Raw genomic sequence first — 26693 nt, forward strand, 5'->3', positions numbered from 1 at the left:
GGGATCCTGGATGGCCTTGTGCACCAGTCGCTGAAGGTAAGCATGCAAGTGCAGCAGGCGGTAAAGAAGCCTAATGGTATGTTGGCATTAATTGCGAGAGGCTTCAAGTACAGGAGCAGGGATGTGTTGTTTCAATTATACAGGGCCTTGGTGAGGCCACACCTAGAATATTGGGCGAAATTCTCCGGAAACGGCGCGATGTCCGCCGACTGGCGCCCAAAACGGCGCAAATCAGACGGGCATTGCGCCGCCCCAAAGGTGCGGAATGCTCCGCATCTTTGGGGGCCGAGCCCCAACATTGAGGGGCTAGGTCGGCGGCGGACGAATTTCCGTCCCGCCAGCTGGCGGAAATGACATCTCCGGGCGGCGCATGCGCGGGAGCGCAGCGGCCGCTGGCGGCAATCCCGCGCATGCGCAGTGGAGGGAGTCTCTTCTGCCTCCGCCATGGTGGAGACAGTGGCGGAGGCGGAAGGGAAAGAGTGCCCCCACGGCACAGGCCCACCCGCGGATCAGTGGGCCCCGATCGCGGGCCAGGCCACCGTGGGGACACCCCCCAGGGCCAGATCGGCCCACGCCCCCCCCCCCAGGACCCCGGAGCCCGCCCGCTCAGCCTTGTCCCGCTGGTAAGGTAGGTGATTTAATTTACGCCGGCGGGACAGGCATTTTAGCAGCGGGGGGGCCCGCCAACCAGCGCGGCGCAATTCCCGCCCCTGCCGAATATCCGGTGCCGGAGACTTCGGCAACCGGCGGGGGCGGGATTCACGCCAGCCCCAGGCAATTCTCCGACCCGGCGGGGGGTCGGAGAATTTCGCCCATTGTGTGCAGTTTTGGTCTCCTTTTCTGAGATAGGATGTTCTTGTTCCCGAAGGAGTGCAGCAAAGGTTTACCAGAGTGATTCCAGGGATGGCGGGACTGTCTTATGAGGAGAGATTGACTAGGTTAGGATTGTTCTCGCTGGAGTTCAGAAGTTTGAGGGGGGTCTCATAGAGACTACAAACCTCTAACAGGACTAAACAGGGTAGATGCAGGGAAGATGTTCCAATGGTGGGTGTGTCTAGAACCAGATGTCACAGTCTGAGGATTCAGGGTAAACCATTTAGGACAGAGATGAGGAAACATTTCTTCACCTAGAGAGTGGTGAGCCTGTGGAAATCATTACCACAGGAAATAGTTGATGCAAAAACACTGGATATATTCAAGAGCTAGATATCGCACCTGGGGTGAATGGGATCAAAGGTTATGGGGAGAAAGCAGGATTAGGCTAGTTGGATGACCAGCCATGATCGTGATAAATGGCGAAGCAGGCTCGAAGGGCCTAAAGGCTCCTCCTGCTCCTATCTTCTATGTATGTATCCATGTATTAACCCAGCAGTAAGTGGGGGTTCAACATGTGAGAGCATGACAAGCAAACCTGGGCTTGGAGGTGGTGTGCGGGGGGGGGGGGGGGGGGGGGGGGGGACTCATTCAAATCCACTCAGTGCCTGATCAAAGGACCTGGCATTGGGAAGTTGGTTCCACTGAGAAACCCTGCCTTTGCTGCTGACCCACCTCCTCACCCTTCCCCCATGACCCCGACACGTCCAGCACTCACCTCTGGCCTGGGATCCAGTGACGATCCTTGACTTCAGTGGGGTGTTGTACTGGCAGCAGGCAACACCTCCGGCAGATGCTTTGTTCAATAGACTTGCTGGCCTTCGATTGTCCCGCAACTCTCAGCAGGCCGGACACCACAGAATCACAGACATATTACGGCACAGAAGGAAGCTCTTCTGCCCTGTCCTGATTCCCTGGGAAACACCCACCACTAGCCTGACAAGTGCCTGAATAGAATAAGATGCGGTGAGCCTTCTGGAAAAGAGGCAATGTGAGGCTCTCCCTGGTCTTCCAGCCATTAGCCAAGACCCCTGCCACCTTCGCTGGATTGCATTCAAAAGATGGAGTTGGGAACAGAGTAACTAAATTATATCCTCCTCACCCATCGCATTTAGTTCAATAACTAAAAATGGCCGTTTTAGCTCTTTGTGGTTTTCTTCATGGGATTTAAATTAAACATTGTTTCTTTTGTGTATATCAACGCTTGGAATGTGAATTATGCTGAAGATAATTTGTGTGAAGCAACTGGCAAGTGATGTCAAAAATCAGTTGGATATTTTCAGAATAAGCTATTATCACAGATACCTTTAAGTTCATTTCTGTTCCTTGCAGTTCTTTAGTAGCTTCCTCTAAAGTTGCTCTGCAGCTCTGCAGCTTTTCCAGTTTTTCAGAAAGGCTGGCCTGTTGAGATGATTTTTATAGTAACGCCTGTTACAATATGTTAAAGTTTGTGTACTTAACTGTCCCCTGAATCAATGAAATAAGTTTTAAAAATTTAGTAAAATACTTTCTTACCTTTGTCTCATTGTGTATGTCTTTTAAAATGCGTATGTCATGGTTCTTGTGTGGACCAGCAACATAACATGTCACACAAATGCAGGAGTGGTCATCCAAGCAGTAATATTCAATTAGCTTCTCATGATCTGAACATTTCCTGTCTTCCAGTGAACTTGCAGGCTCAATCAGCAGGTGATTTTTCTGGGCTGTTTTCTCAGAGTGTTTTCTCAAGTGGTGTTCGCACAAAGATGCTTCACAGTTCATGCATGTTTTCACTGCAGGGAGGGGATTATCCAAGCAGAAATCACAGAAGATTTTAGGTGGTTCCTCATTCATCTGTGTGGCTTCAAAACGTTCTATTATGTTACTCAGTTTTAAATTTTTGTGCAGCACAGGCTTCTGAGCATATTCAGCTCGGCACTCTGGGCACGAGTACCCAGGCCCCGTGTCCTTCTTGTCCCAGTTCTTTTCGATGCAACTACGACAGAAATTGTGCCCACAGGACAAGGAAACCGGTTCTGTGTAAATATTCCAGCAAATTGAACAATTTAATTCTTCTTTCAAATTACCAACGGCTGAAGTAGAAGCCATTTTCATCACTGGGGTAGAGAGAACACTCAGCTGTAAAAGTTTTGTTATATAATTAACCATCAGAAAGAACTTATATTTACATAATGGGCGTTAGAGACTCTAAGTGCTGACTCCGGGACTGAATGGTGGGTGTTCCATGGTCACGATGGCGGCGGCGGTCCCGCAGCAATTCAGGGCACGTTAATGGACCAGCATTCGCGCCACGTGGAATTAGTGCAATTCCAATAGATGCCAACGTTGGATTCATGGGGATTTGGATTGCCACTGGAGAGCCTGACAAGCTGGAGCTGCAAATAAACACTCCTCACACACTCTCATTTCAGCCAAGGAGATGCCACCTGAGAAAGCTGCGTCGTGATTTGGAGATGCAGAGCTGGAGATATTGCTGGATGCCATGGAGGAGAGGCAGGACACGGCTCCAGGGTGGATAGGCGGCTGCCACCCGCCAACATCAACCGGGCCTGGGCATAGGTGGAAGAGGCCGTGATCGCCATAGGCCCCACAGCAAGGACCGGGCAGCAGTGCCAGAAAAAGCTGCACAACTTCCTCAGGGCAGCCTGGGAGAGTCATCGCCTCCATGCCCTTGGCACCACCCTCATCCCACACGCTCCTACACCATCCCCATCCAGCCCCCACCAGGCGGACCAGCAGGCAGTGCTGGTTTAGGATGGGCAACCTTCAGGCTAGGCATGGTGGGTCATCACCTCCCTGCTCCTGGCATCACCACGTCCCACACACCCCACCATCCTCACCTCACCCCATCCCCAGAGGGCGGCTGCACCCCACCTGCTGGCAGCCCACTCACATCCCATCCTGTACCACATGCCAAGCCCCGGTGAGAAATCTGCAGCCCCAGGTTTGGGTCAGTAAAAGGGAGCAGAATGGCAATCTGATAGTGATCGCCATTACGTGGAAGTTCTGGGTCTATAATTTTGTAAAAGGTATGTGAAGTTTAAGCTAGTATGTGTTTTTTTTAATTACAAGTGCGAGACTACGGGCATGATTCTCCAGCCTTGTTATTCTCGCGCTCAACCGTAACGATGCCGGTGAGTAGCGGGAGAGGCCAAAACGAGAATCGCACCAGGCGGCAAACAGTTTACTATGCAACCGGCTCGCTAGCATAGGCAAAATCGGGATCTGGCCGTAGCATGGCGAGAACCCAATTATTCCCACTTAAGCTCTATTTCCATACAATTAACGTGAGGCACCCCATATCAGCAGCTTCCCCAGAAAGTGGTCACGCTGGCGCAGATTGATACACCTTTTTAAAAAAGTGAACCTGGCGGAAGGACTTCGGCGGGGAGCCGAGGAGGTGAGTAGCCATCTTTGCTCAAAGGCAAAGAGCCCGGGTGTGCTGGGCATGCCACCCCCAGTGCTCAGTGGGGGGTGGGGGACCCTCGGCTGGGGGTGAGGGACCTTCCGAAGGTGTGAGATGCCATAGGAGGGTGGGGGGGGGGGTTGCTGGGAGGACAACTAGGAGGTAACCACTCAACGCTCCATCATGCCAGAATCTGGATCATGTGTACCTTTTCCGGTGGCAATACTTGTCCCTGCCCGTCTGCCCCAACGACCATCCTTTCACAATGCTTGTCTGGCATCTAACACTGGATGAGTACTAAATGTTGGGGAAAATGAAACCATTGTCTTCAGTCCCAACCAGAAACTCTGTTCCACAGCCACAACTCTATCCCTCGTTCTGGCATTCGGAGGTTGTGGAAGACCATTCACAAACTTGGTGCTGTATCTGACCCCGAGATGATCTTCCAATCACGTATTTGCTTCATTACCAAGACTGCTTCATTCTACCTCTACGACATTATTCAACTCTACATCTGCCGCAGCTAATCTGCAGCTGAGGCCCTCATCCATGCTTTTACCACCTCTAAATTTGATTGTTCTGGACCAGCCTCCTACCTTCCAACCTGACATAAACTTGAGCTCATCCAAAACTCTTCAGCCCATATCTTAACTCGCAGTGAATCCCATTCACCACCACCCAGTATTCACGGGCCTTCATTGGCTTCCAGCCTGGAAACAGCTTGAATTTAAAAATGTTTATCCCTCGTTCGCTTGCAACAGCTGTGTGAAACATTCCACCTTACCCAACAGAATCAAAGAAGGTGAAATTTCCCGAGGACCCTGTCATGCAATAAAAGTTCTGATACAAGCTGGCTTTCCAGTAACCGTACCTTCACTTTACTTTTCTGCCCGTTGCTTCATGTTTGTCTCTGGATCAAAGGGAATTATGCCTGTGTCACCAGCTAACAGAGAAGGAAAAAAGAAAAGTAAGTAAAAATGCTCTTACAACAATCACTTGCACCAGAATGCAAGAGGACCAGCTCAGTGTGACAGGGAGTTTGCTAAACCCCACTAATTCCAGCAGACTCCTGGGTGTTGTAGTCAGAAAGGAACACATAGCCCGCTGGTGACCATATATTTAAGTACTCTGGGCAGCAGTCCAGGATGTTTGATAAGACTTGCGTTCCTGCAGGCAGAGACACAGACCTAGCAGAGAACAAGCCCTCGTAGTAAGTAACATGCACTTTACCGTGAGCTCCTTGTGGCAAGTGTAATCACCATATAACAATTGTATAGTACACATACCTGTCATTAAAGAGTAATATACAGATTCCACCTGGAATACTCAAAGCACAAGGCAGTGTAAAGCCCTTTCCATGAACCCGAAAGAACTCAGAAAGCCCACATATTCTTCTCAATTCTGTCAATTAGAGGTTGTTGGATGGGTGGGTTAGTTCCAGAAAGACCTGGGGCGAAATTCTCCAGTATCGGCGCGATGTCCGCCGACCGGTGCCAAAAATGGCGCTAATCAGTCCGGCATCGGGCCGCCCCAAAGGTGCGGAATCCTCCGCATCTTGGGGGGGCCGAGCCCTAACCTTGAGGGGCTAGGCCCGCGGCAGACTGATTACCGCCCCGCCAGCTGGCGGAAAAGGCCTTTGGTGCCCCGCCAGCTGGGGCGGAAATGACATCTCCGGGCGGTGCATGCGCGGGTGCGTTAGCGGCCGCTCACGGCATCCCCACGCATGCGCTGTGGAGGGAGTCTCTTCCGCCTCCGCCGTGGTGGAGACCGTGGCGAAGGCGGAAGGAAAAGAGTGCCCCCACGGCACAGGCCCGCCCGCGGATCGGTGGGCCCCGATTGCGGGCCAGGCCACCGTTGGGGCTACCCCCCGGGGCCAGATCGCCCCGCGCTCCCCCCAGGACCCCAGAGCCCGTCCGTGCCGCCTTGTCCCGCCGGTAAGAGAGGTGGTTTAATCCATGCCGGCGGGACAGGCATTCTAGCAGCGGGACTTCGGCCCATCCGGGCCGGGGAATCGCGGGGGGGGGGGGGGGGGCCCGCCAACCGGCGAGGCGCGATTCCCGCCCCCGCCGAATCTCTGGTGACGGAGAATTCGGCAACCGGCGGGGGCGGGATTCACGGCAGCCCCCGGCGATTCTCTGACCCGGCGGGGGGGTCGGAAAATCTCGCCCCTGATTTGAAATATCATCCTGAACAAATCATGTGGATATTTTTTTTAAAATACATTTTATTCAAATTTTTTTCGGTCAAACAAGAACAGTACAAGATTTTCCCCTTTTTACAACTTTAAAACAATATAAATAATAATGACCGTTTTTTTTTAACAAATAAATAATATATTAACTAAATGGCAACTGCCAACAACAAAATAATAACTCTCCAAAACAATAAAGTCCCACACGCCAGTATAAATAACTAATATACAAACAACTATAGGAAACCCCTGAGGGCCCGCGTGGGCCATCCCCCCCCCTCCCCCTCCTCCTCCCCCCCTCCCCCCTCCTCCCCCCCCCTTCTCCCCCCTCCCCCCCCCTTCTCCCCCCCTCCTCCCCCCTTCTCCCCCCCTCCTCCTCCCCCCCCTCCTCCCCCCTTCTCCCCCCCTTCCTCCCCCCCTTCTCCCCCCTTCTCCCCCCCTCCTCCCCCTCTCCCTCCTCCCCCTTCTCCCCCCCTCCTCCCCCCTCCTCCCCCCTCCCTCCTCCCTCCCCCTTCCCCTCCCTTTCTTCCCCCCTCCCTCCCCCCTTTCCCCCCCTCCCTCCCCCCCTCCTCCCCCCTTTCTCCTCCTCTCCTCCCCTCCCCCCTCCCCCCCTCCCCCTCCCCCCTCCCCCCTCCCCTCCCCTCCCCTCCCCTCCCCTCCCCTTCCCTCCCCTCCCTCCCCGGGCTACTAGGGACGCAAAGGCCAAAACATCGGCCTCTCTCGCCTCCTGCACTCCCGGCTCATCTGCAACCCCAAATATAGCCAACCCCAGCCTGGTTTGATCCGGACCCCCACGACCTTTGAAATCACTTTTGCCACACCCACCCAGAACCCATGCAACTCCACTGCCCCCAATTTCCATGTGTTGCCACCACCAGACTTGTGGTGTACTTTTTCGGGGAGAACGGTAAGGCGCTGTCGCTAATGCTTGCAGGCAGGTTCCCCTACAGGACGCCATCTCTAGTCTTTTTCCACGCCGCTCCCATCCCCTTCCCCATCCACTTCATGTGGATATTTTAATCAAAAACTTTACAGATTATTCAGTGGGGTCAGTTGCATTCATAAAATATATTCAATGATCACAATGGGTTAAAGCACTCTCTTTGATTGAAAGATGGGAAAACCGTGGGCGGAGTTCTCCGACCCCCACCGGGTCGGAGAATCGGCACAGCGCCATGCCACCCCAACGCCGGACGCAATTCTCCGCAGTGCATGGGCCGGTGTGCCGATTCTCTCCGGCCCAGATGGGCCGAGCCGCCATCATCAAAAAGCCGAGTCCGCCTTGCCCCGTTCTAACATCCTCTGAGCCGGCGGAACCTCGGCGTTGAAGGGTCCGGGGGCGGCCTCTGGGGGGGTGGGGGGTCCGACCCCAGGGGGGGCCCTCCGTAGTGGGCCTGACCCGTAATCGGGGCCGACCGATCGGCGGGCCGGCCTCTCTGCCTCCTTTCCCTCCGCGCCAGCTCCTGTAGCCCTGCACCATTTGGTGACGGGGCTGGCGCGGGGAAGAAGGCCACTGCACATGCGCTAGTTAGCGCCGGGCCAGCTGCACACGCGCGGACCCTGCAGTGCTGGGTTCAGGCCGGGATCGGCAGCTGGAGCAGGCGTGGGCCACTCCAGTGCCGTGCTAGCCCACTGTGGGCCACAGAATGGGGTCCCGGAAGGGGCACCGACGTCGAAGTAAAACACTCCCATTTTTACGCCGGCATCGGCACTTAGCCGCCCGATGGGAGAATCCCGCCCCGTACTTTTCAGGCTAATTACTGATAAATTAAATTATAGGACTATGAGTCTTAAACATGTAATTCCAAAGCATTTAAAAAATCTTTTGTTAGCAGCAAATTAAAATGAACAGAAAACCACAATTTTCCTGCAATATGATTATTTAGTGTGCCACAAGCAGCTAATGAGATAATTACAGTCATAAACATGTGCAAAAATGTACTAACTTAACCATGCTGAATGCTAAGATAATTACAAGATGAGTTATCTAGATATCCAAAGGAAATAACAGGCAAGCCAATATATTTACCAGTGAAGGCATAGGTCTAACTGCACCTGGGCCATGATGTCAGGCTGGAGTCAGAAGGGGAGCTTGAAAGGAACGGTGAGTCCATTAGGATGGTTCCCCAATGCATTCTTTTCATTAGTAAAGTTTCCCAATGGCAATCTATGAAACAGGTCAGCCGGCCTCTCCAAGGAGGCGGACAGTGAATTAACATCATCGTGGCCCCAATTAGGGAAGCCATTATGATGTGCTTATCCACATGCGCATAAAGATATCAAATAATGATTTTTAATCGACTGGCCTAGAAGCCTAGAACTTTTATAAACAGAGTTTTTTTTAAAAACAGTCTAAACATAACTTGAGATCGTAGCAAGTATAGATTTGCCTTACTATACATTCCATATTCCAATTAGAATGGAGACAGCATGTCTACAAAACATATCAAAGACAATGACCTCCTGGGCAATGTGAAGAATCCAAATCCCCTCTCCCATCAGCAAGACATTAAGGCAATAATCTGAGGTATTCAAAATTTGGAGATGGACCATTAAAAATAATCACTTGGACATTGGGACCATGACTAAGTTCACTTTGTAGACATAAACAATCCTAGAAATGAACATGTGGTCGCATCAGAACAATCCTAGAAATACATGAACAATGATCTTATTTGGATCAGTTAGAGAAGGAAGATCGCATGGCAAGCCAACCTTTATATGTTTTCTCAATAGAACTGAGGGCAAGTAACTGAGATGCAGATTGGGCCCCTCCTGCCTCCCTTTCTCGCCAACCCACCTGACAAGCTTTGAGCTCTGATTTCAGACTTTGACCATCCAGAGAGACCTTATTGCAAACTGATACTTCATAAAATAATTGAACCCAGCACTACTGTCTCTTCAGAAGAGCAACCAAATCAGTCACCTATACCTGTAAATTGGAAGAACCGGGACAACTGAATTCAGCCTGAAGCCAGCCCAGTTACCAAACTACAGACTGCATATTCCTTTTACTTTTTAGGGTCTTTAATGTGGTCAACCTATCCTTCCCCACCCTGTACTCTGTATTTGTGAGTTTATGAACTCTCAGTGTATGTGTGTGCACAAAGTCGGACTGTATTTTTATTGCTGTACGTAGTTCAGTTCAAGTAGAATAAAGCTGACCTCTTTCTTTGTTAACTCAAGTAAACCTGTCTCATTGGTTCTTTTATGATCACAGCATGTAAACAGTTAAATATTTACTAAATTGGCACGTATATCCTTTTCGAACAAAAAAATCTGTTGCGGTCAAATAAGCAGAAGGGGAAGAGGGGAGCTACTTGACCCCTTCTCAGCTAATTGTAACAGATGATTCAGTTGCCTCACTGGAATTCTACCAGTTCCCCTATCATGTGTGGATTCCGCCAGTTCAATGGAGGCATTCACGCTGCGGCAAGCTGTGGGGTGTGCCATTAGAACCAGCGGCTCCATGCCACAAAAAGGTTGCATGAAAGGTTAATGCCAAACTATTGGAGGGGATTCCCCTCCATCCATAGGTACATATTGACTTGAACCCTTTTCAGTTTCTTACTGCAATGCAAGCAAGAGAGAATGGCTCCATGTCGATAGGTAGACTGGCAGCCTCAAGAGCTTGCCCACCACTCATAATTGGCAACAAGCATGGAGGCAGTCAATTAGGAGGCCATATGCGGGGAGCTTGCTCTGTTGTTCTCGCTGTCATAATATACACCAGTATATTATGGTGCAGACACACACACACACACTGATGGACATGCAGTGGGACCAATCAGCATACACAACACCGCAGCCAATCACCAGTGAGAGCACACGCACTATAAAGACAGGGGACAGGAGAGTTTCTGCTCATTCTAGCAGCAGCCAGCTCGGAGCACAGAGCTCACAGCCTGCAACACAGACATTCACCATGTGCTGAGTGCATCACCTGGTTAGGACTAGGCAAAGGTCAACAGTTAAAGCTGGTATTGCATTTACCCACAGTTCAAGTATGTTAGTATAGTTAACCTCATAATAAAATAGAGTTGCACCACTTCCAGTGTTGGTGACCTGTTTGTGATCCAGAACACCCAACACATCACTCGCTCCTGGCAAATGGGAGGTCGGGATCATGTCCTCAGGTGGAGGGTCCCGTGGCCATTTGGATTATGGGCAGAGGTCCAGGGGTGTCTAGCTCAGCGGGGACTGCCGCTTCCGCGAGGATCGTCATAGCTGGCATGGCATAACCAACAAGGCTGCTGGTACAATCGGTGCCGGCATATCGTCGCTGGCCGGTTCTATATTAATTCTTTTTTTAAATAAATAAATTTAGAGTACCCAATTCATTTTTCCAATCGTCACATGGAGGACTACCCCAGGGATCCATGTGGGTCCGATCTCAAAGTTCCTCACGCAAACTGCATCACTTGAGATGAAGGTGCGCACTTGTGGGGGGCGGTGAGAATCCGTCTCTGAGCAGTCCTGCCACAGACGAACCCGAGCTCTGACGTCGGGGAGGACAAGGCTGAGATGTGTCCGGAGTAGGCGCACCATGAGCAACTCTGCCAGTGCGATGCAAGTTGTGGCGTGAGCCGTTATATGGTAACTAAAGAGAAGCCGTGCTAACCTTGTCTCCCACGACCACAAGGTTGTCTTTCTCATGGCACAGTTTGAACTGCTCGTTCGGCTAGCCTGTTTGCGACCGGGTGATACAGAGCCTTCCGCACATGCCTGATGCCACAATCATAGCCATAAATAATGCAAACTCCTAGCTTGTAAATGCCGCACCATTGTCAGACACCACATCCTCGAGCAGTCAGTGTGTGCAAAAAATACCTCGCAGTTGCTTATGTGGTCAACGTTGGGACCCAGTCTACTTCATGCCATTTTGAGTGGACCTCCGCTAATAGAAGGAATGTGGTCCCCTGAAATAGGCCGGCAAAGTCGATGTGTAACACAGGACCACTCCCAGGGGTGCATCAGGGCCGCCGGGGAGGCCTTCTGGTGTTCCTGCCATGGGGTGTAATTGCGGGCCACCCGCTCGATCTCAGCACCCAGTCTGGGCCATCAAATGTGGCTTTGTGCCAACATCTTCACTTTGGTCACCCCGGGGATAGCGGGTCCTTTATGGAGGTATTTCAACAGGGGTGCGTGCCTCCATTCGGGTACGACCGCCCGCATCCCCCGCATGAGGACGCCACCTTCGACACTCATTTTGGCAGCTTGGAGGTATAGGCCCTCAGCCCGTCTGGTATCGCTCTATGCCAGGCCCCTTATTGGACCATATCTCGGACCTTTGAAAACTCAGCGTCAGTCTGGGTCCATTCTCGGATATGAGCTGCCGTTATTGGCAAAGTGTCCATGAAATGGAAGGTGGCTATCACCTCCACAGCTGCAGCGGGTGCTTTGTGGGTAGGTGCGGGTGGCTCAATGCACCCATGTGCAGGATTCTGCCTGGGTAATGCTCCCACGTATACTCATAGGGAGACAGAAGCAGAGCCCATCGCTGAACCCGGGCAGGTGCTATGGTGGACTCCCCCGATCTTCCTTGAATAACCCCATATGCCGTGAACCTCATGCGTAAATATATTGATAGAATTTCCTCACCGCGAACACAACTACCAATCCTTCCTTCTCTATCTGGGCGTAGTTTCGCTCGGGGTCCGCCAGTGTGCGGGACGCAAAAGCTTTTGTTCGCTCCGAGCAATCGGGCATGCGGTATGCCAGGACTGCCCCGACGCTGTATGGTGAGGCATTGCACGTGAGGAGCAGGGGTTTGTCTGGGTCGAAGTAAGTCAGCAATTCATCTGATGAGAGACGCTGCTTCACCACTTGAAATGCCTTCTGGTGCAGGGAGCCCCACTTCTGTCCCGTCAGTAGTGGTGGAGTGGACTGAACAGCGTGGCCATCCGGAGTATGAACTTCCCATAGTAGTTCAGGCCTAGGAAAGAGCGGGGCTCCATTTGGTCACGATGGGGGCCTGGCGAATTGCCTCCACCTTGTCCTCCACTGGATGGAGGCTCCTGCTGTCCACTCAGTAGCCGAGGTATGAGACCTCACGTGGAAAACGCATTTCTCCCTCCGAAGGCGGACCCCGACCCGAGCAAACTGCTCGAAGACCTCGGTTAGGTTTTCCATGTGTTCCTGATGCGAGATCCCGGTGATGAGAACATCGTCCAGGTAGACGCCCACCCTTGGCAACTCTCGGAATATATTCTCCATAACCCTCTGAAATATCGCACAAGCCGAGGAGACTCCGAACGGCAACTGTGTATACTCGGACAATCCCAATGGGTACTAATTGTCACATATTTCCCGGAACTTGGCTCGAGCACCAGCTGGAAATATGTGTGGCTCATGTTCAGCTGAGTGAATGTTTTTCCTCCACTGAGCCGGAGGGACCAGGTAATGGTCAAGGTGGATACCCAGTTTACGGTCATTTTGGAGTCCCCACAGAGCCGCCACGGCCCGTCCGGTTTCAACACGGGGACTCCAGGCACGGCCCAATTGGCATAGTGGACAGGGCGAATAAACCCTAGCTGCTCCAAATGGTCCAATTCCTTGTCTACCTTGGCAGGCAATGTGTACAGCACAGCGCGGGTGTGGGAATACCGGTACTAGGCACTTTCTTCCACATTGATCGTGGCCATTGTTCCTTTAATGGTCCCGAGGTCTTTGGAAAAAAACAAAGGGAATTTGGACAGCACTCCATCCGGTCCACAGGGGCACATCTGGCACACACGTAGCCATAGCAAATGTAGTTGACGCAGCCAATCGTGCCCCAATAGGCTGGGCCTGTCGCCGTGGATTATCTTCAGTGGGAGGCACGCGGACTGGTCTCCATATTCTATGGCATGTGGGTGGTGCCCGCAATTTCTTAGGACTCCCGGTATATGTGGTCACTCGGGCCCCCATATCATGAAGCTCCAGTGGCTGAAGACCTGTCCGGATGGCCTTCCATGTGCAAAAACTGTTGACCAAAACTGCCACTCCAGTGTCCAGTTCCATCTCGGCGGGATGTCCATTTAACAGCAGTGTCACCTGGATAGGTGCCGTTCTGGGGCCAGTCACACAGTGCAGCAGCAGGATTGGCTCATCAGTTTCCAAGTCCTCCAGGAAATGCGTGTGCCTCTTGGGGGGAAATGGCGACCCGTCCATGGCCGGGGAACAGCGCCCTCACGTGCTCACCCGGAACCCCGTCCCTGGCCTTGGTGGCCCGCTCGATAGTGGTGTCCACCATCCGGGAATGCTGAGTCAAGGAAAACTCCACAGCCGCTCCGGGGTGAGTCACGGTGGTGGTAATGGGGCCTGCGGTGACATCCCCCCTGGGACGGTCCCGGCACCTCGCTTGTGGTGCTCATCAGCCGACAGTCATGACGACACCCGATGTTCATGTCCCAGGCCCTGGAGTTCTTGGAGCCCGTGGTTGGCGCTTTCCCGGGCGAGCGCTATGTCGACAGCCCTATTGAGTGTCGGGGTGTCTCCATTAGCAGCTTCCACTGCGTCTCCCGGTCCTGAAGTCCGCAAACGAGGTGGTTCCGCAGTGATTCAGCCAGGGCAGCTCTGAACTCACAGGGACAGGACTCCCCGCAAGCGCACCAAATATTCCCAGTGGACTCTGCCAGCATCTGCGAGGCGGAATGGAAGTGGCACTGTCGGAACATAATCAGGGCTGCGGATTTAGGTGATGGCCCACCCGGTCGATCCGTCCGGGTAAGTCAAGTTTCTGATTAGTGCATAAGTTGGTCCGCCAATGCGGTAAATATTTTTATTCATTTACAGGATGTGGGTGTCACTGGTTAGGCCAGCATTTATTGCCCATCCCTAGTTGGCCTTCAGAAGGTGGTGGTGAATTGCCTTCTTGAACCGCTGCAGTCCTTGAGGTAAAGGTTCTTTGCTGTTTGGCAGGGAGTTCCAGGATGTTGTACCAGTGACAGTGAAGGAGCAGCCTTTCCAAGTCAGGGTGGTGAGTGACTTCGAGGGGAACTCACAGGTGGTGGGGTTCCCAGGTATCTGCTGCTCTTCGAGATGGGAGTGGTCGTGGATTTGGAAGGTGTTGTCAAAGGAACCTTGGTGAGTTACTGCAGTCCATCCTGTAGATGGTACACATGGCTGCCACTATTCGTCGGTGGTGGAGGGTTTGAATGTTTGTGGAAGGGGTAGGAATCAAGCAGACTGCTTTGTCCTGGATGGTGTTGAGCTTCTTGAGTTGCTGGAGCTGCATTCATCCAGGCAAGTGGAGTGTATTCCATTATACTCCTGACCCGTGCCTTGTAGATGGTGGACAGGCTTTGGGGGGTCAGGAGGTGAGTTACTCGCCATAGAATTCCTAGTCTTTGACCTGCCCAGACAGTCACAGTATTAATGTGCCTAGTACGGTTCAGTTTCTGATCAATGGTAACCCCAGGATGTTGATTGTAGGGGATTCAGTAATGGTAATGCCATTCAATGTCAAGGGCCGGTGGTTAGATGCCTTCTTGTAGGAGAGGGTGGTTGCCTGGCACTTGTGTGGCACGAATGTAACTTGCCACTTGTCAGCCCAAGCCTGGATATTGTCCAGGTCTTGCTGCATTTGAACATGGACCGCTTTATTACCTGAGGAGTCATAAATGGTGCTGAACATTGTCCAGTCATAGAACATAGAACATAGAAAATACAGCACAGAACAGGCCCTTCGGCCCACGATGTTGTGCCGAACCTTTGTCCTAGATTAATCATAGATTATCATTGAATCCATAGTGCAGAAGGAGGCCATTCGGCCCCCCGAGTCTGCACCGGCTCCCGGAAAGAGCACCCCACCCAAACCCAACACCTCCACCCAACACCAAGGGCAATTTTGGACACTAAGGGCAATTTATCATGGCCAATCCACCTAACCTGCACATCTTTGGACTGTGGGAGGAAACCGGAGCACCAGGAGGAATCAATCATCCCTTCTTCTGACCTTATGATGGAACAGAGGTCATTCATGAAGCAGCTGACGATGGTTGGGCCTTGGACACGACCCTGACGAACTTCCGCAGTGATGTCGTGGAATGAAATAATTGACCTCCAACCAAGACAACCATCTTACTTTGTACCAGGTATGACTCCAACAAGCGGAGAGTTTCCCTCCTGATTCCCATTGACTCCAGTTTAGCTAGGGCCCCTTGATGCCATACCCAGTCAAATGCTGCCTTAATGTCAAGGGCAGTCACTCTCACCTCACCTCTAGCATTCAGCTCTTTTGTCCATGTTTTAACCAAGGCTGTAACGAGGTCGGGAGCTGAGTGACCCTGGCGGAACCCAAACTGATAGTTCGTGAGCAGGTTATTGCCGAGTAAGTGCCACTTGATAGCAGTGTAGATAACTCCTTCCATCACTTTGCTGATGATGGAGAGTAGACTGATCGGGCAGTAATTGGCTGAGCTTGTGTACAGGACCACATGGGCAATTTTCCACATTGCCGTGTAGATGCCAGTGTTGTACCTATACTGGAACAGCTTGGCTAGGGGTGCGGCAAGTTCTGGAGCACAAGTCTTCAGTACTATTGCCAGGATATTGTCAGGGCGCATAGCCTTTGCAATATAAAGTCTGTTGCTCGTCACTGACGATGGCGTTAATGCGAAAAAAAGTTGAAGTCTCTCGACATACTGGGTCCAATTGTCCGAGTCGGGATCAAAAGGTTCGAGTTTACCTATGTGGGCCAGCCTGACGGCTGGAGAACAGCCGACCGAGATCAATGAAAAACAGTCCGACTTCGCAGTATTTGCCGCTTACGGCAGTTCCACTTGATCCTCGTCACCAATGTTGAAGATGGAGGCAAAGATTCCACAAGAGACCAGTCTGACAGGGTACAAGTCTCTTTATTCCACACGATTCAGACAATCACTCCTGTCCACTCCCCTTCACTGAACTGCTTTCAGTTATATCCTGCGGGGTGCTCCTTCAATTGGGAGGAAGCTCCGCCTCCTAGTCACCTCGATAGCTCATACTCTTTAAGGTGTAGGAGGGAATCAGATGTTATATAAGTTCCGTCCCTGTCAGGGGTTGCAACAGAAGCCCCAGGCAAAATCCAGCCTGTAGTGTAAGCGACCCAGAGGACCTGACTAGCAGTCCAGAAAAAGAATGGAAGAAAGTAATGTCATGAGTTTTATCGTAAATTAGTAGGAAACAGAATAGATATGATCATGAAGAGAAAGTAAATGAGGTTAATGATGTGCAATATCGACATGGAAAAGAGTAAGATGATAAATAAAAGTGGAAGACTTACACAAGATCATTTTATTTGTCCCAATGATAAAATGAACCTGAAATTTCCATTGCCTCATCATGGTGCCTCAATTCCAATTGCTCTTCCATTTAAACAGCACAGTGTATTGTTCACTACTCTCGAAGAGGGAATATGTTTGTTCTTTTTCTATCTGCAGCAACATACCAAATGCTTCCTGAATATTAAACATGCTTTTGAATACATTGGATTAAATGCAGAATGCATTCAAAAGAAGCTGGAAGAGGGTTGAGCCAATCATGAGGAATTCATTTCATTGCCTACTTTAAGTAAATTTTCTGTTCCACTATGGGAAGAGTTAATGTGGCATGCAGTTTAGCCCTTGGTCATATGCCATTTTCTTGTTTCCAGAGAGAAGTGAATAAGAATCTCCTAAATCTGACTAATTTAAATTCAGGAACATAGAACATACAGTGCAGAAGGAGGCCATTCGGCCCATCGAGTCTCCACCGACCTACTTAAGCCCTCAGTCTCCCCGTAACCCAATAACGCTTTCTAACCTTTTTGGTTACTAAGGGGAATTTAGCACGGCGAATCCACCTAACCTGTATGTCTTTGGACTGTGGGAGGAAACCGGAGCACCCGGAGGAAACCCACGCAGACACGGGGAGAACATGCAGACTCCGCACAGGCAGTGACCCTGGCGCTGTGAAGCCACAGTGCTATCCACTTGTGCTACCGCGCTGCCCAATGCCTTTCTAAGATGCCTTTGATGATATCTTCACCGAGGCATCTACAAATTCTGTGCACCTGAAAGATGATACCAGTTGAGCAAAATGTCTTTTAAAAGTCTAACATATTTCACATAAGAATAATTCCTATTGCAGGAGAAGGCATCAAAGATCATTTGTATAGCTGTTAGTGGTGATTTTTTTTAAAGCTAAATAAGAATTTATATTTATCATACCAAATGTCATCCCCGAAAGTGGACAGAAAGATGCAGAATCTTTGTATGTATGTAATAGCTGTTTGATAGCCAGAAACCAACATAAAAGGATATTTAGAAAACCTTTGCCATTCTTAACTATATATATATATTCTTATAATGCATGAATCAGATATATATTGTTTTAATAAACTTATTGGCTAATATGAGTTAAATTGAAGGTTACTTGTTAAGCATTGTCAAAATTTAAAACCGGGGCTTCCAGTGGCGATTGCGAACGGAGCGGCTCCCTCAGATCCACAAAATCGCGGCTTTTTTTGGAGGTTTTCCTGGTGGGTTTTAAAAAACAATTAGTCCCGCAAAATCGGCCCAGCCTCCCTCGCCCTGCCCAGATGCCAAAGCTGAAGAGCAAAAAAAAAAGATGAGACTGGTCTCGGTGTGCTGCACGTGGAGGAGGAGTGGGGATCGCAATAAGAAACTGTCTGAAAATCGGAGCATGGAGGGGATAAGACAAGAACAAAATAATAAATTTTTTATTCAACCTTTTTTGTTCCTCTCCTGAAAATCTTTAAAACTTTTTTTGAAAAAAAAATTTCTAAAAAAAAAAAAAAATCCTTTTTATAAAAAACAAAAAAGGTTTTTAAAAGGAGAAATAAACCCTTGGGGTTTCTTTCCTGGGGGGGGGGGGGGCGGTGGCGGGGAGGGGAAGAATTTCTTTTTCGCACCAAAACCCAGGAAACAAAGAGAAAGGTACATAACTGAAATATGCCTGCAAATAATAACAAATCGGGGGGGGGGGGCGGCGAGAGGTAAGAAGAAGCAGCGGCAAAGGCGAAGGAAAAAAGCAGGGGCTGCGGCCACGCAGGCAGACGACCCCACGGGGTGAGCGGAGGTTCAGGCGAACCAGGAAGCGGAAAAGCTGGCGAGCGAGCAGCGGCGCAGGAACAGGACACGGCGACCATTCACCCCCCCCACACACACACACACACACGGGGAGGAATGGAGAAGCGTGCTGAAAATGGAAATAAATGCCATAAAGGAGGAGATAAAAACGGAGATAAACGCCATGATGGAGGCACTCAGGACGGAGCTCCACACAGTGATGAAGGAGACAACGGACAAAATGCAACGAACCATCGATGGCCTGGAAAGGAAGGTGGAGTCACAGGAGAAAACGATTCAGGAGTTGGAGAGGGCCGCCACGGACCAGAGTGACAGGTTGGTAACTCAGGAAACCGAGTTGAAAAGGCTGGTAATGACCCAGGGGAGCCTAAGCGGGAATGTGGAGGACCAAGAAAATAGGCCCAGACAGCAGAATGGGTCTCTCCCAGAGGGGATGGTGGCCAGAGACCCAACAGGCTACCGTCACCCAAATGCTGGGCAAGCTAGTGGGAAGTGAGAAATTAACAAACTCCCCAGAAATCGACAGGGCGCACAGGTCGCTCCGACCCAGGCCCAAAGCCGGGGAGCACCCCGGAGCGATTATCGGGAAGCTGCACAGGTTCCAAGACAGGGAAAAAAATCCTAAAATGGGCCCGGCAGGCGAAATCGAGCACATGGGAAGCGAAGATCATAAGGATGTACCAGGATATTGGGGCGGACCTGGCCTAAAGAAGGCCTGAATTCAACAGGGCCAAATCAGCACTCTACAAAAGTAATGTGTATTTTGGGATGTTATTCCCGGCCAAACTCTGGGTAACATTTAAGGGGAAGGAGCTGTTTTTGAACACCCCAGCGGCAGCGGAGGAGTTCGTCAGAGCGAACAAACTGGGGGAGGGACAGCCGCAACGGCCATCGTGAAAGTGACGGGGATGGAAAAGAAGGGAAGAATCGGAACAAAGAGCAAACAGACAATACGTTCACGAACTGTACACACGTGTTTGATGTACTGTGCGGGACTGTGCTGACTCGTTCCCGGGCTAGTTCCATCTCTCAATGCAATGGGGGGGGGGAGCGAAGCAAGATGAATGAGGGTGAGAAAGGCGGACAGGAGGGTGAGACAAGGAAAAGGAAGGTAAAACAGTACCAGAGCAGGCCAAGTACCGGGCGGGGGGCCAACGTGACACCGATTAGAGGAGAGTTTATAGCCCACAAGGCAAGCAGAGATAGGGAAGAGAGGGTGGCCAGGCAACAACTGGTGGACTCCATCCTGGAAGTCGACAGAAAATACTCTGAGGCCCCGATCGTAGAGCTGCTGGTGGAGAGAAAGAAGCTGCAAATAGACTTTAACCTGCTATCCACCAGGAAAGCAGTGTACCAACTCCGCTAGTCACGGGGGACCTTCTACGAACACGGAGACAAGGCTGGCCGCCTATTGGCTCACCAGCTGAGAAAGCAGGCAGCCACAAGAGAAATAGCGCAGTTAAAGGATAGCAGAGGCGGACTGGTAACAGATCCAAAGGAGGTCAATCGGGTATTTGAGACCTTCTACCTGGGACTGTACGCCTCCGAGCCCCCCGACGGGGATGCGGGAATGAAACAGTTCCTAGACGGACTGGAACTACCAGTTGTGGGGGAAGACAGAAGGGAGGAGCTGGAAGCACCAATAGACCTGGGAGAAATCATGGAGAGCATCAGCTCCATGCAGGCGGGGAAGACACCGGGACCCGACAGGTTCCCGGCGGGCTTCTACGAAAAATTTGCACCAGTCCTGGCCCCACACTTAAGGAACATGTTCGCGGACTCACTGGCAAGGGGCTCCCTGCCCCCCATGCTAGCGCAGAGCACAATTTCACTGATACCCAAAAAAGATAAAGAACTGACGGAATGCGGATCATACAGACCCATTTCACTGCTGAATGTGGATGCGAAAATACTCGCAAAGGTCCTGGCCAAAAGGCTGGAGGGCTGTGTACCAGAGGTGGTCGCAGAGGACCAAACCGGCTTTGTCAAGGGTAGGCAGCTCACAGCGAACATCAGGCGGCTCCTGAACATAATAATGACCCCCTCTGGGGAGAAAACACCAGAGGTGATCGTCTCCCTGGACTGTGGTTGTCACCACTGTTGTATTATATTGTATATACTGCACTGCATACGAGGGTATTACGGTAAGGCCCCTGTACTACAGGTACGGGGGTAGATCCCTGTCTGCTGGCTCCACCCAGTAGGCGGAGTATAGATGCGTGTGCTCTCCGAACTGCAGCCATTTCGGCAGCAGCTGTAGGAGGCCACACATCTCTGCGTAATAAAGCCTCGATTACTCTCTACTCTCGTCTCGTCGTGATTGATAGTGCATCAATTTATTACACAGATATTTTACAAAGATGGATCTCCGCATCAAGCCAGATCACCTGCAGCTGCATCCTCAAGCAGACAATGCCAAAAAGGACTTCGCGCATTGGCTAGCTTGCTTTGAAGCATACATCGGATCTGCGACAGACCCAATCCCAGAAGCACAGAAGCTCCAGATTCTGTACACGCGGCTGAGCTACGGTGTCTTTCCCCTCATCCAGGATGCGCCTACCTACGCAGAGGCCACGGCACTACTGAAGGAGAACAACGCTCAGCAGAGCAACAAGATCTACGCCAGGCACCTCCTGTCCACGCGGCACCAACTTCCCGGTGAGTCTGTGGAAGATTTCTGGCGTGCCCTGCTCACCCTGGTGAGAGACTGTGATTGTCAGGCCGTTTCGCCCGCTGAACATTCTAACCTGCTAATGGGAGACGCGTTCATTACGGGCATAGGGTCGGCCTTAATCCGCCAGCGCCTCTTAGAAGGGGCTACGCTTGACCTTGCAGCGAAACTAGCGCTCTCACTCACAGTCGCCTCACGCAACGAACAGGCGCATGCCCCCGGCCGCACGGCCCACCCCTCCTGGGCATCGTGGACCCCGCCAGCGGCCACCCCATCGTGGACGCCATCAGCGATCACCCCCAGCCCACCCCACGCCTGCACCGCGCAGCAGCCATCCAACCCCGGGGGACCCAAGTGCTACTTCTGCGGACAGACAAAACACCCCCGGCAACGCTGCCCGGCGCGGAGCGCGCACTGCAAGGCATGCGGCAAGAAAGGACATTTCGCTGCAGTGTGCCAGGCCCGCTCAATCGCCGCTATTATCCCTGCACCCCCTGCGTGCAGCCAGTGGGCGCCGCCATCTTCCTCTACTCAGACCACGTGCGGCCCGTGGGCGCCACCATCTTGCTCCCCTCACAACACATGTGGCCCGTGGGTGCCGCCATCTTGCTTGCCTCACAACCAATGGGTGGAGCCATCTTGCCTGCCCCAGGACACGTGCGGCCCGAAGGCGCCGCCATCTTGCCTGCCTCAGGACACGTGCGGCCCGTGGACGCCACCATCTTCCCCGCCTCAGGTCCCCTCATCGGGCCGCTCATCGCCTGCAACTGCCAACGACCAGCCGTGTCTCACCTCCGTCACGATCGACCAGTCCCAACCGCACAACCCCGCGACCAGGTCAACAAAGGTGAAGGTCGACGGGCATGAGATATCCTGCCTTCTGGAATCCGGGAGCACTGAGAGCTTCATCCACCCCGATACGGTAAGGCGCTGCTCCCTCGCGGAACACCCCATTAACCAAAGAATCTCCCTGGCCTCCAGATCCCACTCCATGTCAATCCGGGGGTACGGCACTGCCACCCTCACCACCAACGCATAGAGTTCAGCGGCTACCGGCTCTACGTCCTCCCCAACCTCTGCGCTGCCTTGCTACTTGGCCTGGACTTCCAGTGCAACCTCCGGAGCCTAATCCTGAAATTTGGCGGGCCCCTACCACCCCTTACTGTATGCGGCCTCACGACCCTTAAGGTCGACCCGCCTTCTCTGTTTGCAAACCTCACCCTGGATTGCAAACCCATCGCCACCAGGAGCAGATGGTACAGTGCCCAGGACAGGACCTTTATCAGGTCTGAGGTCCAGCGGCTGCTGCGGGAAGGTATTATCGAGGCCAGCAACAGCCCCTGGAGAGCCCAAATGGTCATGGTGAAAACGGGGGAGAAAAACAGGATGGTTGTTGACTACAGTCAGACCATCAATCGGTACACGCAGCTCGACGCATAACCCGTTCCACGCATATCTGATATGGTCAATCAGATTGCACAGTACCGGGTCTTCTCGACAGTGGACCTGAAATCTGCCTACCACCAGCTCCCCATTCTCAAGGCGAACCGCCCGTGCACTGCGTTTGAAGTGGACGGCCGCCTTTACCATTTCCTCAGGCTTCCCTTTGGCATCACTAACGGGGGTCTCGGTCTTCCAACGGGAGATGGACCGAATGGTTGACCAGTACGGACTGCGGGCCACTTTCCGTACCTGGATAACGTCACCATCTGCAGCCACGACCAGCAGGACCACGACGCTAACCTTTCCAAATTCCTCCACACCGCCAAACTCCTCAACCTAACCTACAACAAGGAGAAGTGTGTGTTCAGCACGAACCGATGAGCCATCATCGGCTATGAGGTTCAGAACAGAGTTCAAGGGCCTGACCCCGATCGCATGCACCCCCTCATGGATCTCCCCCTTCCCCACTTCCCCAAAGCCCTCAAATGATGCCTGAGGTTCTTTTCGTACTACGGCCAGTGGGTCTCTAACTATGCGGACAAGGCCCGTCCACTCATCCACTCCGCCGGTTTCCCACTGACGGCCGAGGCTCACCAGGCAGTCAACTGTATCAAGGCCGACATCGCCAAGGCCGCGACGCACGCGGTCGACGAGACGCTCCCCTTCCAAGCCGAGAGCGATGCATCAGATGTCGCTCTGGCCGCCATCCTCAACCAGGCAGGCAGGCCCGTGGCATTCTTTTCCCGCACCCTCCATGCCTCCGAAATTCAGCACTCCTCCATCAAAAAGGAGGCCCAAGCTATCGTTGAAGCTGGAGGCATTACATGGCCGGCAGGAGATTCACTCTCCTCACAGACCAACGGTCGGTTGCCTTCATGTTTAACACACAGCGGGGTAACATCAAAAATGATAAGATCTTGCGGTGGAGGATCGAGCTCTCCATCTTTAATTACGAGATTTTGTATCGCCCCGGTAAGCTCAACGAGCCCCCCGATGCCCTGTCCCGAGGTACATGTGCCAGCGCACAAGTGGACCGACTCCGGAACCTGCACGACGATCTCTGTCACCCAGGGGTCACCCGCTTTTATCACTTCATTAAGGCCCGCAATCTGCCCTACTCCATCGAGGAAGTCAGGTCTGTGCGGAGTGCAAACCGCACTGCTACCGGCCAGACCGTGCGCGCCTGGTGAAGGCCTCCCGCCCCTTTGAATTCCTCCCCTCCACCGACTGCAACACGTATTTTCTCAATGTGGTCGACGAATGTTCCAGATTCCCCTTCGCCATCCCATGCCCCGATATGACGTCCGTCACTGTTATCAAAGCCCTCAACACCATCTTCGCTCTGTTCAGTTTCCCCGTCTACGTCCACAGCGACCGGGGATCCTCATTTATGAGCGATGAGCTGCGCCAGTACCTGCTCAACAGGGGCATTGCCTTGAGCAGGACGACCAGCTACAACCCCCGGGGAAACTTGCAGGTGGAGCGGGAGAATGGGACGGTCTGGAAGGCCGTCCAGCTGGCCCTACGGTCCAGAAATCTCCCGTCCTCCCATTGGTAGGAGGTCCTCCCCGATGCACTTCACTCCATTCGGTCGCTCCTGTGTACGCCGACTAATGAAACCCCCCATGAACGTCTCTTTGCCTTCCCCAGGAAGCCCACCTCCGGGCTTTCGCTCCCAACGTGGCTGGCAGCGCCAGGACCCATTCTGCTCTGCAAGCACGTGCGGCTCCACAAGGCAGACCCGTTGGTTGAGAGGGTACAGCTACTCCACGCAAACCCGCAGTACACCTACGTAGCATACCCCAATGGCCGCTAAGACACAGTCTCCCTCAGGTACCTGGCACCAACTGGGTTCCCAACCCCCCCCTCCCCTCTGCCCCGGCGCCACCCTCCTGGTTTAGCTGGTTTAGCTCACTGGGCTAAATCGCCGGCTTTTAAAGCAGACCAAGGCAGGCCAGCAGCACGGTTCAATTCCCGCACCAGCATCCCCGAACAGGCGCCGGAATGTGGCGACTAGGGGCTTTTCACAGTAACTTCATTGAAGCCTACTCGTGACAATAAGTGATTTTCATTTCCCTTCCCCCAGCGCACCCCACCACAGCCCCCACTCCAGGACAATCCGTCCTCCCCTTGGTTCCACCCGGGGATGAAGAGGATGTCGACACGCTCCCAGAGCCACCGACGACCGAGCCGACGCTTGACTCACCACCAGCACTGCGGCGCTCTCAATGACGGATCAAGGCGCCCGACCATCTAAATTTGTAACCTTATCTGAAATTTTGATGCCAACCTGTATGTAAATAGTTTTCCACCAGCCCCGCTGGACTCATTTTTAACAGGGGGCGAATGTGGTAGTCACCACTGTTGTATTATATTGTATATTCTGCATTGCATACGAGGGTATTGCGGTAAGGCCCCTGTACTACAGGTACGGGGGTAGATTCCTGCCTGCTGGCTCCGACCAGTAGGAGGAGTATAAATGTGTGTGCTCTCCGAACTGCAGCCATTTCGGCAGCAGCTGTAGGAGGCCACACATCTCTGTGTAATAAAGCCTCGATTACTCTGAACTCTCATCTCGTCGTAATTGATAGCGCATCATGGGCGCAGAAAAGGCCTTCGACAGAATCGAATGGAAGTACCCCGGGGCCCCAACAGCCATACTGCTAGAGGACCTGATAGGTACAAGCAACGAGAAGGGGGGGCTATGTTGGAAAATATACGGACAGCTGCTGGACAGAGCTCAGACTCCACAGAACGAGACCAGACAAAAATGGAGGATGAACTGGGGACAGAGGTAGGATGGAGACTCTGGAGCGAAGCTCTGAGCAAGGTGAACCCCACCTCCTCCTGCGCAAGGCTAAGCCTAATGCAACTCAAAGTGATGCACAGAGCACACCTGACCAGAACCCAAATGAGCAGGTTCTTCCCAGAGGTGGTGGAATAATGTGAGCGGTGCCAGAGGGGCCCAGCCAACCACACCCACATGTTTTGGGCTTGCCTCAAGCTTGCTGGGTTCTGGGCAGTCTTCTCCGAGGCAATGTCCAAGGTTGTGGGGGTGAGGGTGAAGCCATGTCCAATAATGGCAATCTTCGGGGTATCGGAGCAGCCAGAGTTACACATGGGGAAGGGGGCCAACGCCCTCGCTTTCACTTCCCTAATCGCACACTGGAGAATCCTGCTCGGCTGGCGATCGGCAGCACCACCCAAAGCTGCAGACTGGCTCGCTGACCTTTTGGAATTTCTCCACCTGGAGAAGATTAAGTACGCCATCCGAGGGTCAGAGGAAGGCTTTTTGGATACTTGGGGGCAGTTTGCCGGTCTGTTCCAAAACCTGTTTGAAGACAGCAACGAGGAGTAACCTAATGAGATTTTTTTTTAAACACTAAGATAGATGAGGTACCAAAAGACTGCGCAACCCAGCGGGGGGAGACATTCTGTCTGGAAAATAAAATAAAAGCACAGCCGAAGCCAAGGGGGGGGTGGTGCAGGGAGGGCGGGGGGGGGGGGGACAACGGGGAAGGGGGAGGAACCATAGACCGATCCAGAGACAAATGAAATGCATGTAGGGTCAGTTAAACGAATGTCAAACAAAACCTCTCTGTATAATAAAGGAAATTAGCGCGGGCGAGAAAAATGTGATGTGTATATATACAACTGTTTATAAATATGGGAAATGCCAATAAAAAGATTTAAAAGAAAAGTTAAAACCAATTTTTGTTTTGTTAATTGAAGAAGCAAATACCTTATTATCCATGTGTACCCTGGAAAGGGGCTATCCACTATGGATAGATCTTACCCCTTCACAATATTTGTTCCACTGATGACTTCCTACAACAGTTTAATTGACTGGATAAAAATTAACCTATCTTTTTCACTGTAAAATTACTAACTGCAGTCTTGGGCAGAATGAGCTATGATACCCCCACACAGTGATCACTTTGGTTGCTATGCTGTATTGTAGGTGTCAACAATGCCCCTAATGCATCAAGATAACCAATCAGGCGACCAATAAATGAGATAGCAAATCAGGTAATGAATCAATCAGATAGCAATCAG

The 26693-nt window shown here is 52.1% G+C and overlaps 1 protein-coding gene across 8 annotated transcripts in view; it reads right to left on the bottom strand.

Moving 5' to 3' along the window:
* LOC140427454 (probable E3 ubiquitin-protein ligase MID2) overlaps positions 1–26693 on the bottom strand; it is a 211044-nt gene that overhangs the window by 146157 nt on the left and 38194 nt on the right. For 5 of the 8 annotated variants that reach the window (XM_072512978.1, XM_072512975.1, XM_072512974.1 and 2 more), the window contains exons 1-4: positions 26380–26497; positions 5151–5222; positions 2389–2969; positions 2179–2274 (exon numbers count right to left, since the gene is read on the bottom strand). In XM_072512978.1, the coding sequence (XP_072369079.1) occupies positions 2179–2274; positions 2389–2967 (675 nt within the window). In that variant the 5' untranslated portion in view covers positions 2968–2969; positions 5151–5222; positions 26380–26497. Of the gene's footprint in view, positions 1–2178; positions 2275–2388; positions 2992–5150; positions 5223–17846; positions 17950–26379; positions 26498–26693 lie in introns of those variants that run through there. The other 3 variants (XM_072512973.1, XM_072512972.1, XM_072512971.1) reach the window with 3 other exon arrangements.

This window comes from Scyliorhinus torazame, chromosome 7 (assembly GCF_047496885.1).
Source record: "Scyliorhinus torazame isolate Kashiwa2021f chromosome 7, sScyTor2.1, whole genome shotgun sequence".
In the NCBI taxonomy this organism is placed as follows: domain Eukaryota; kingdom Metazoa; phylum Chordata; class Chondrichthyes; order Carcharhiniformes; family Scyliorhinidae; genus Scyliorhinus; species Scyliorhinus torazame.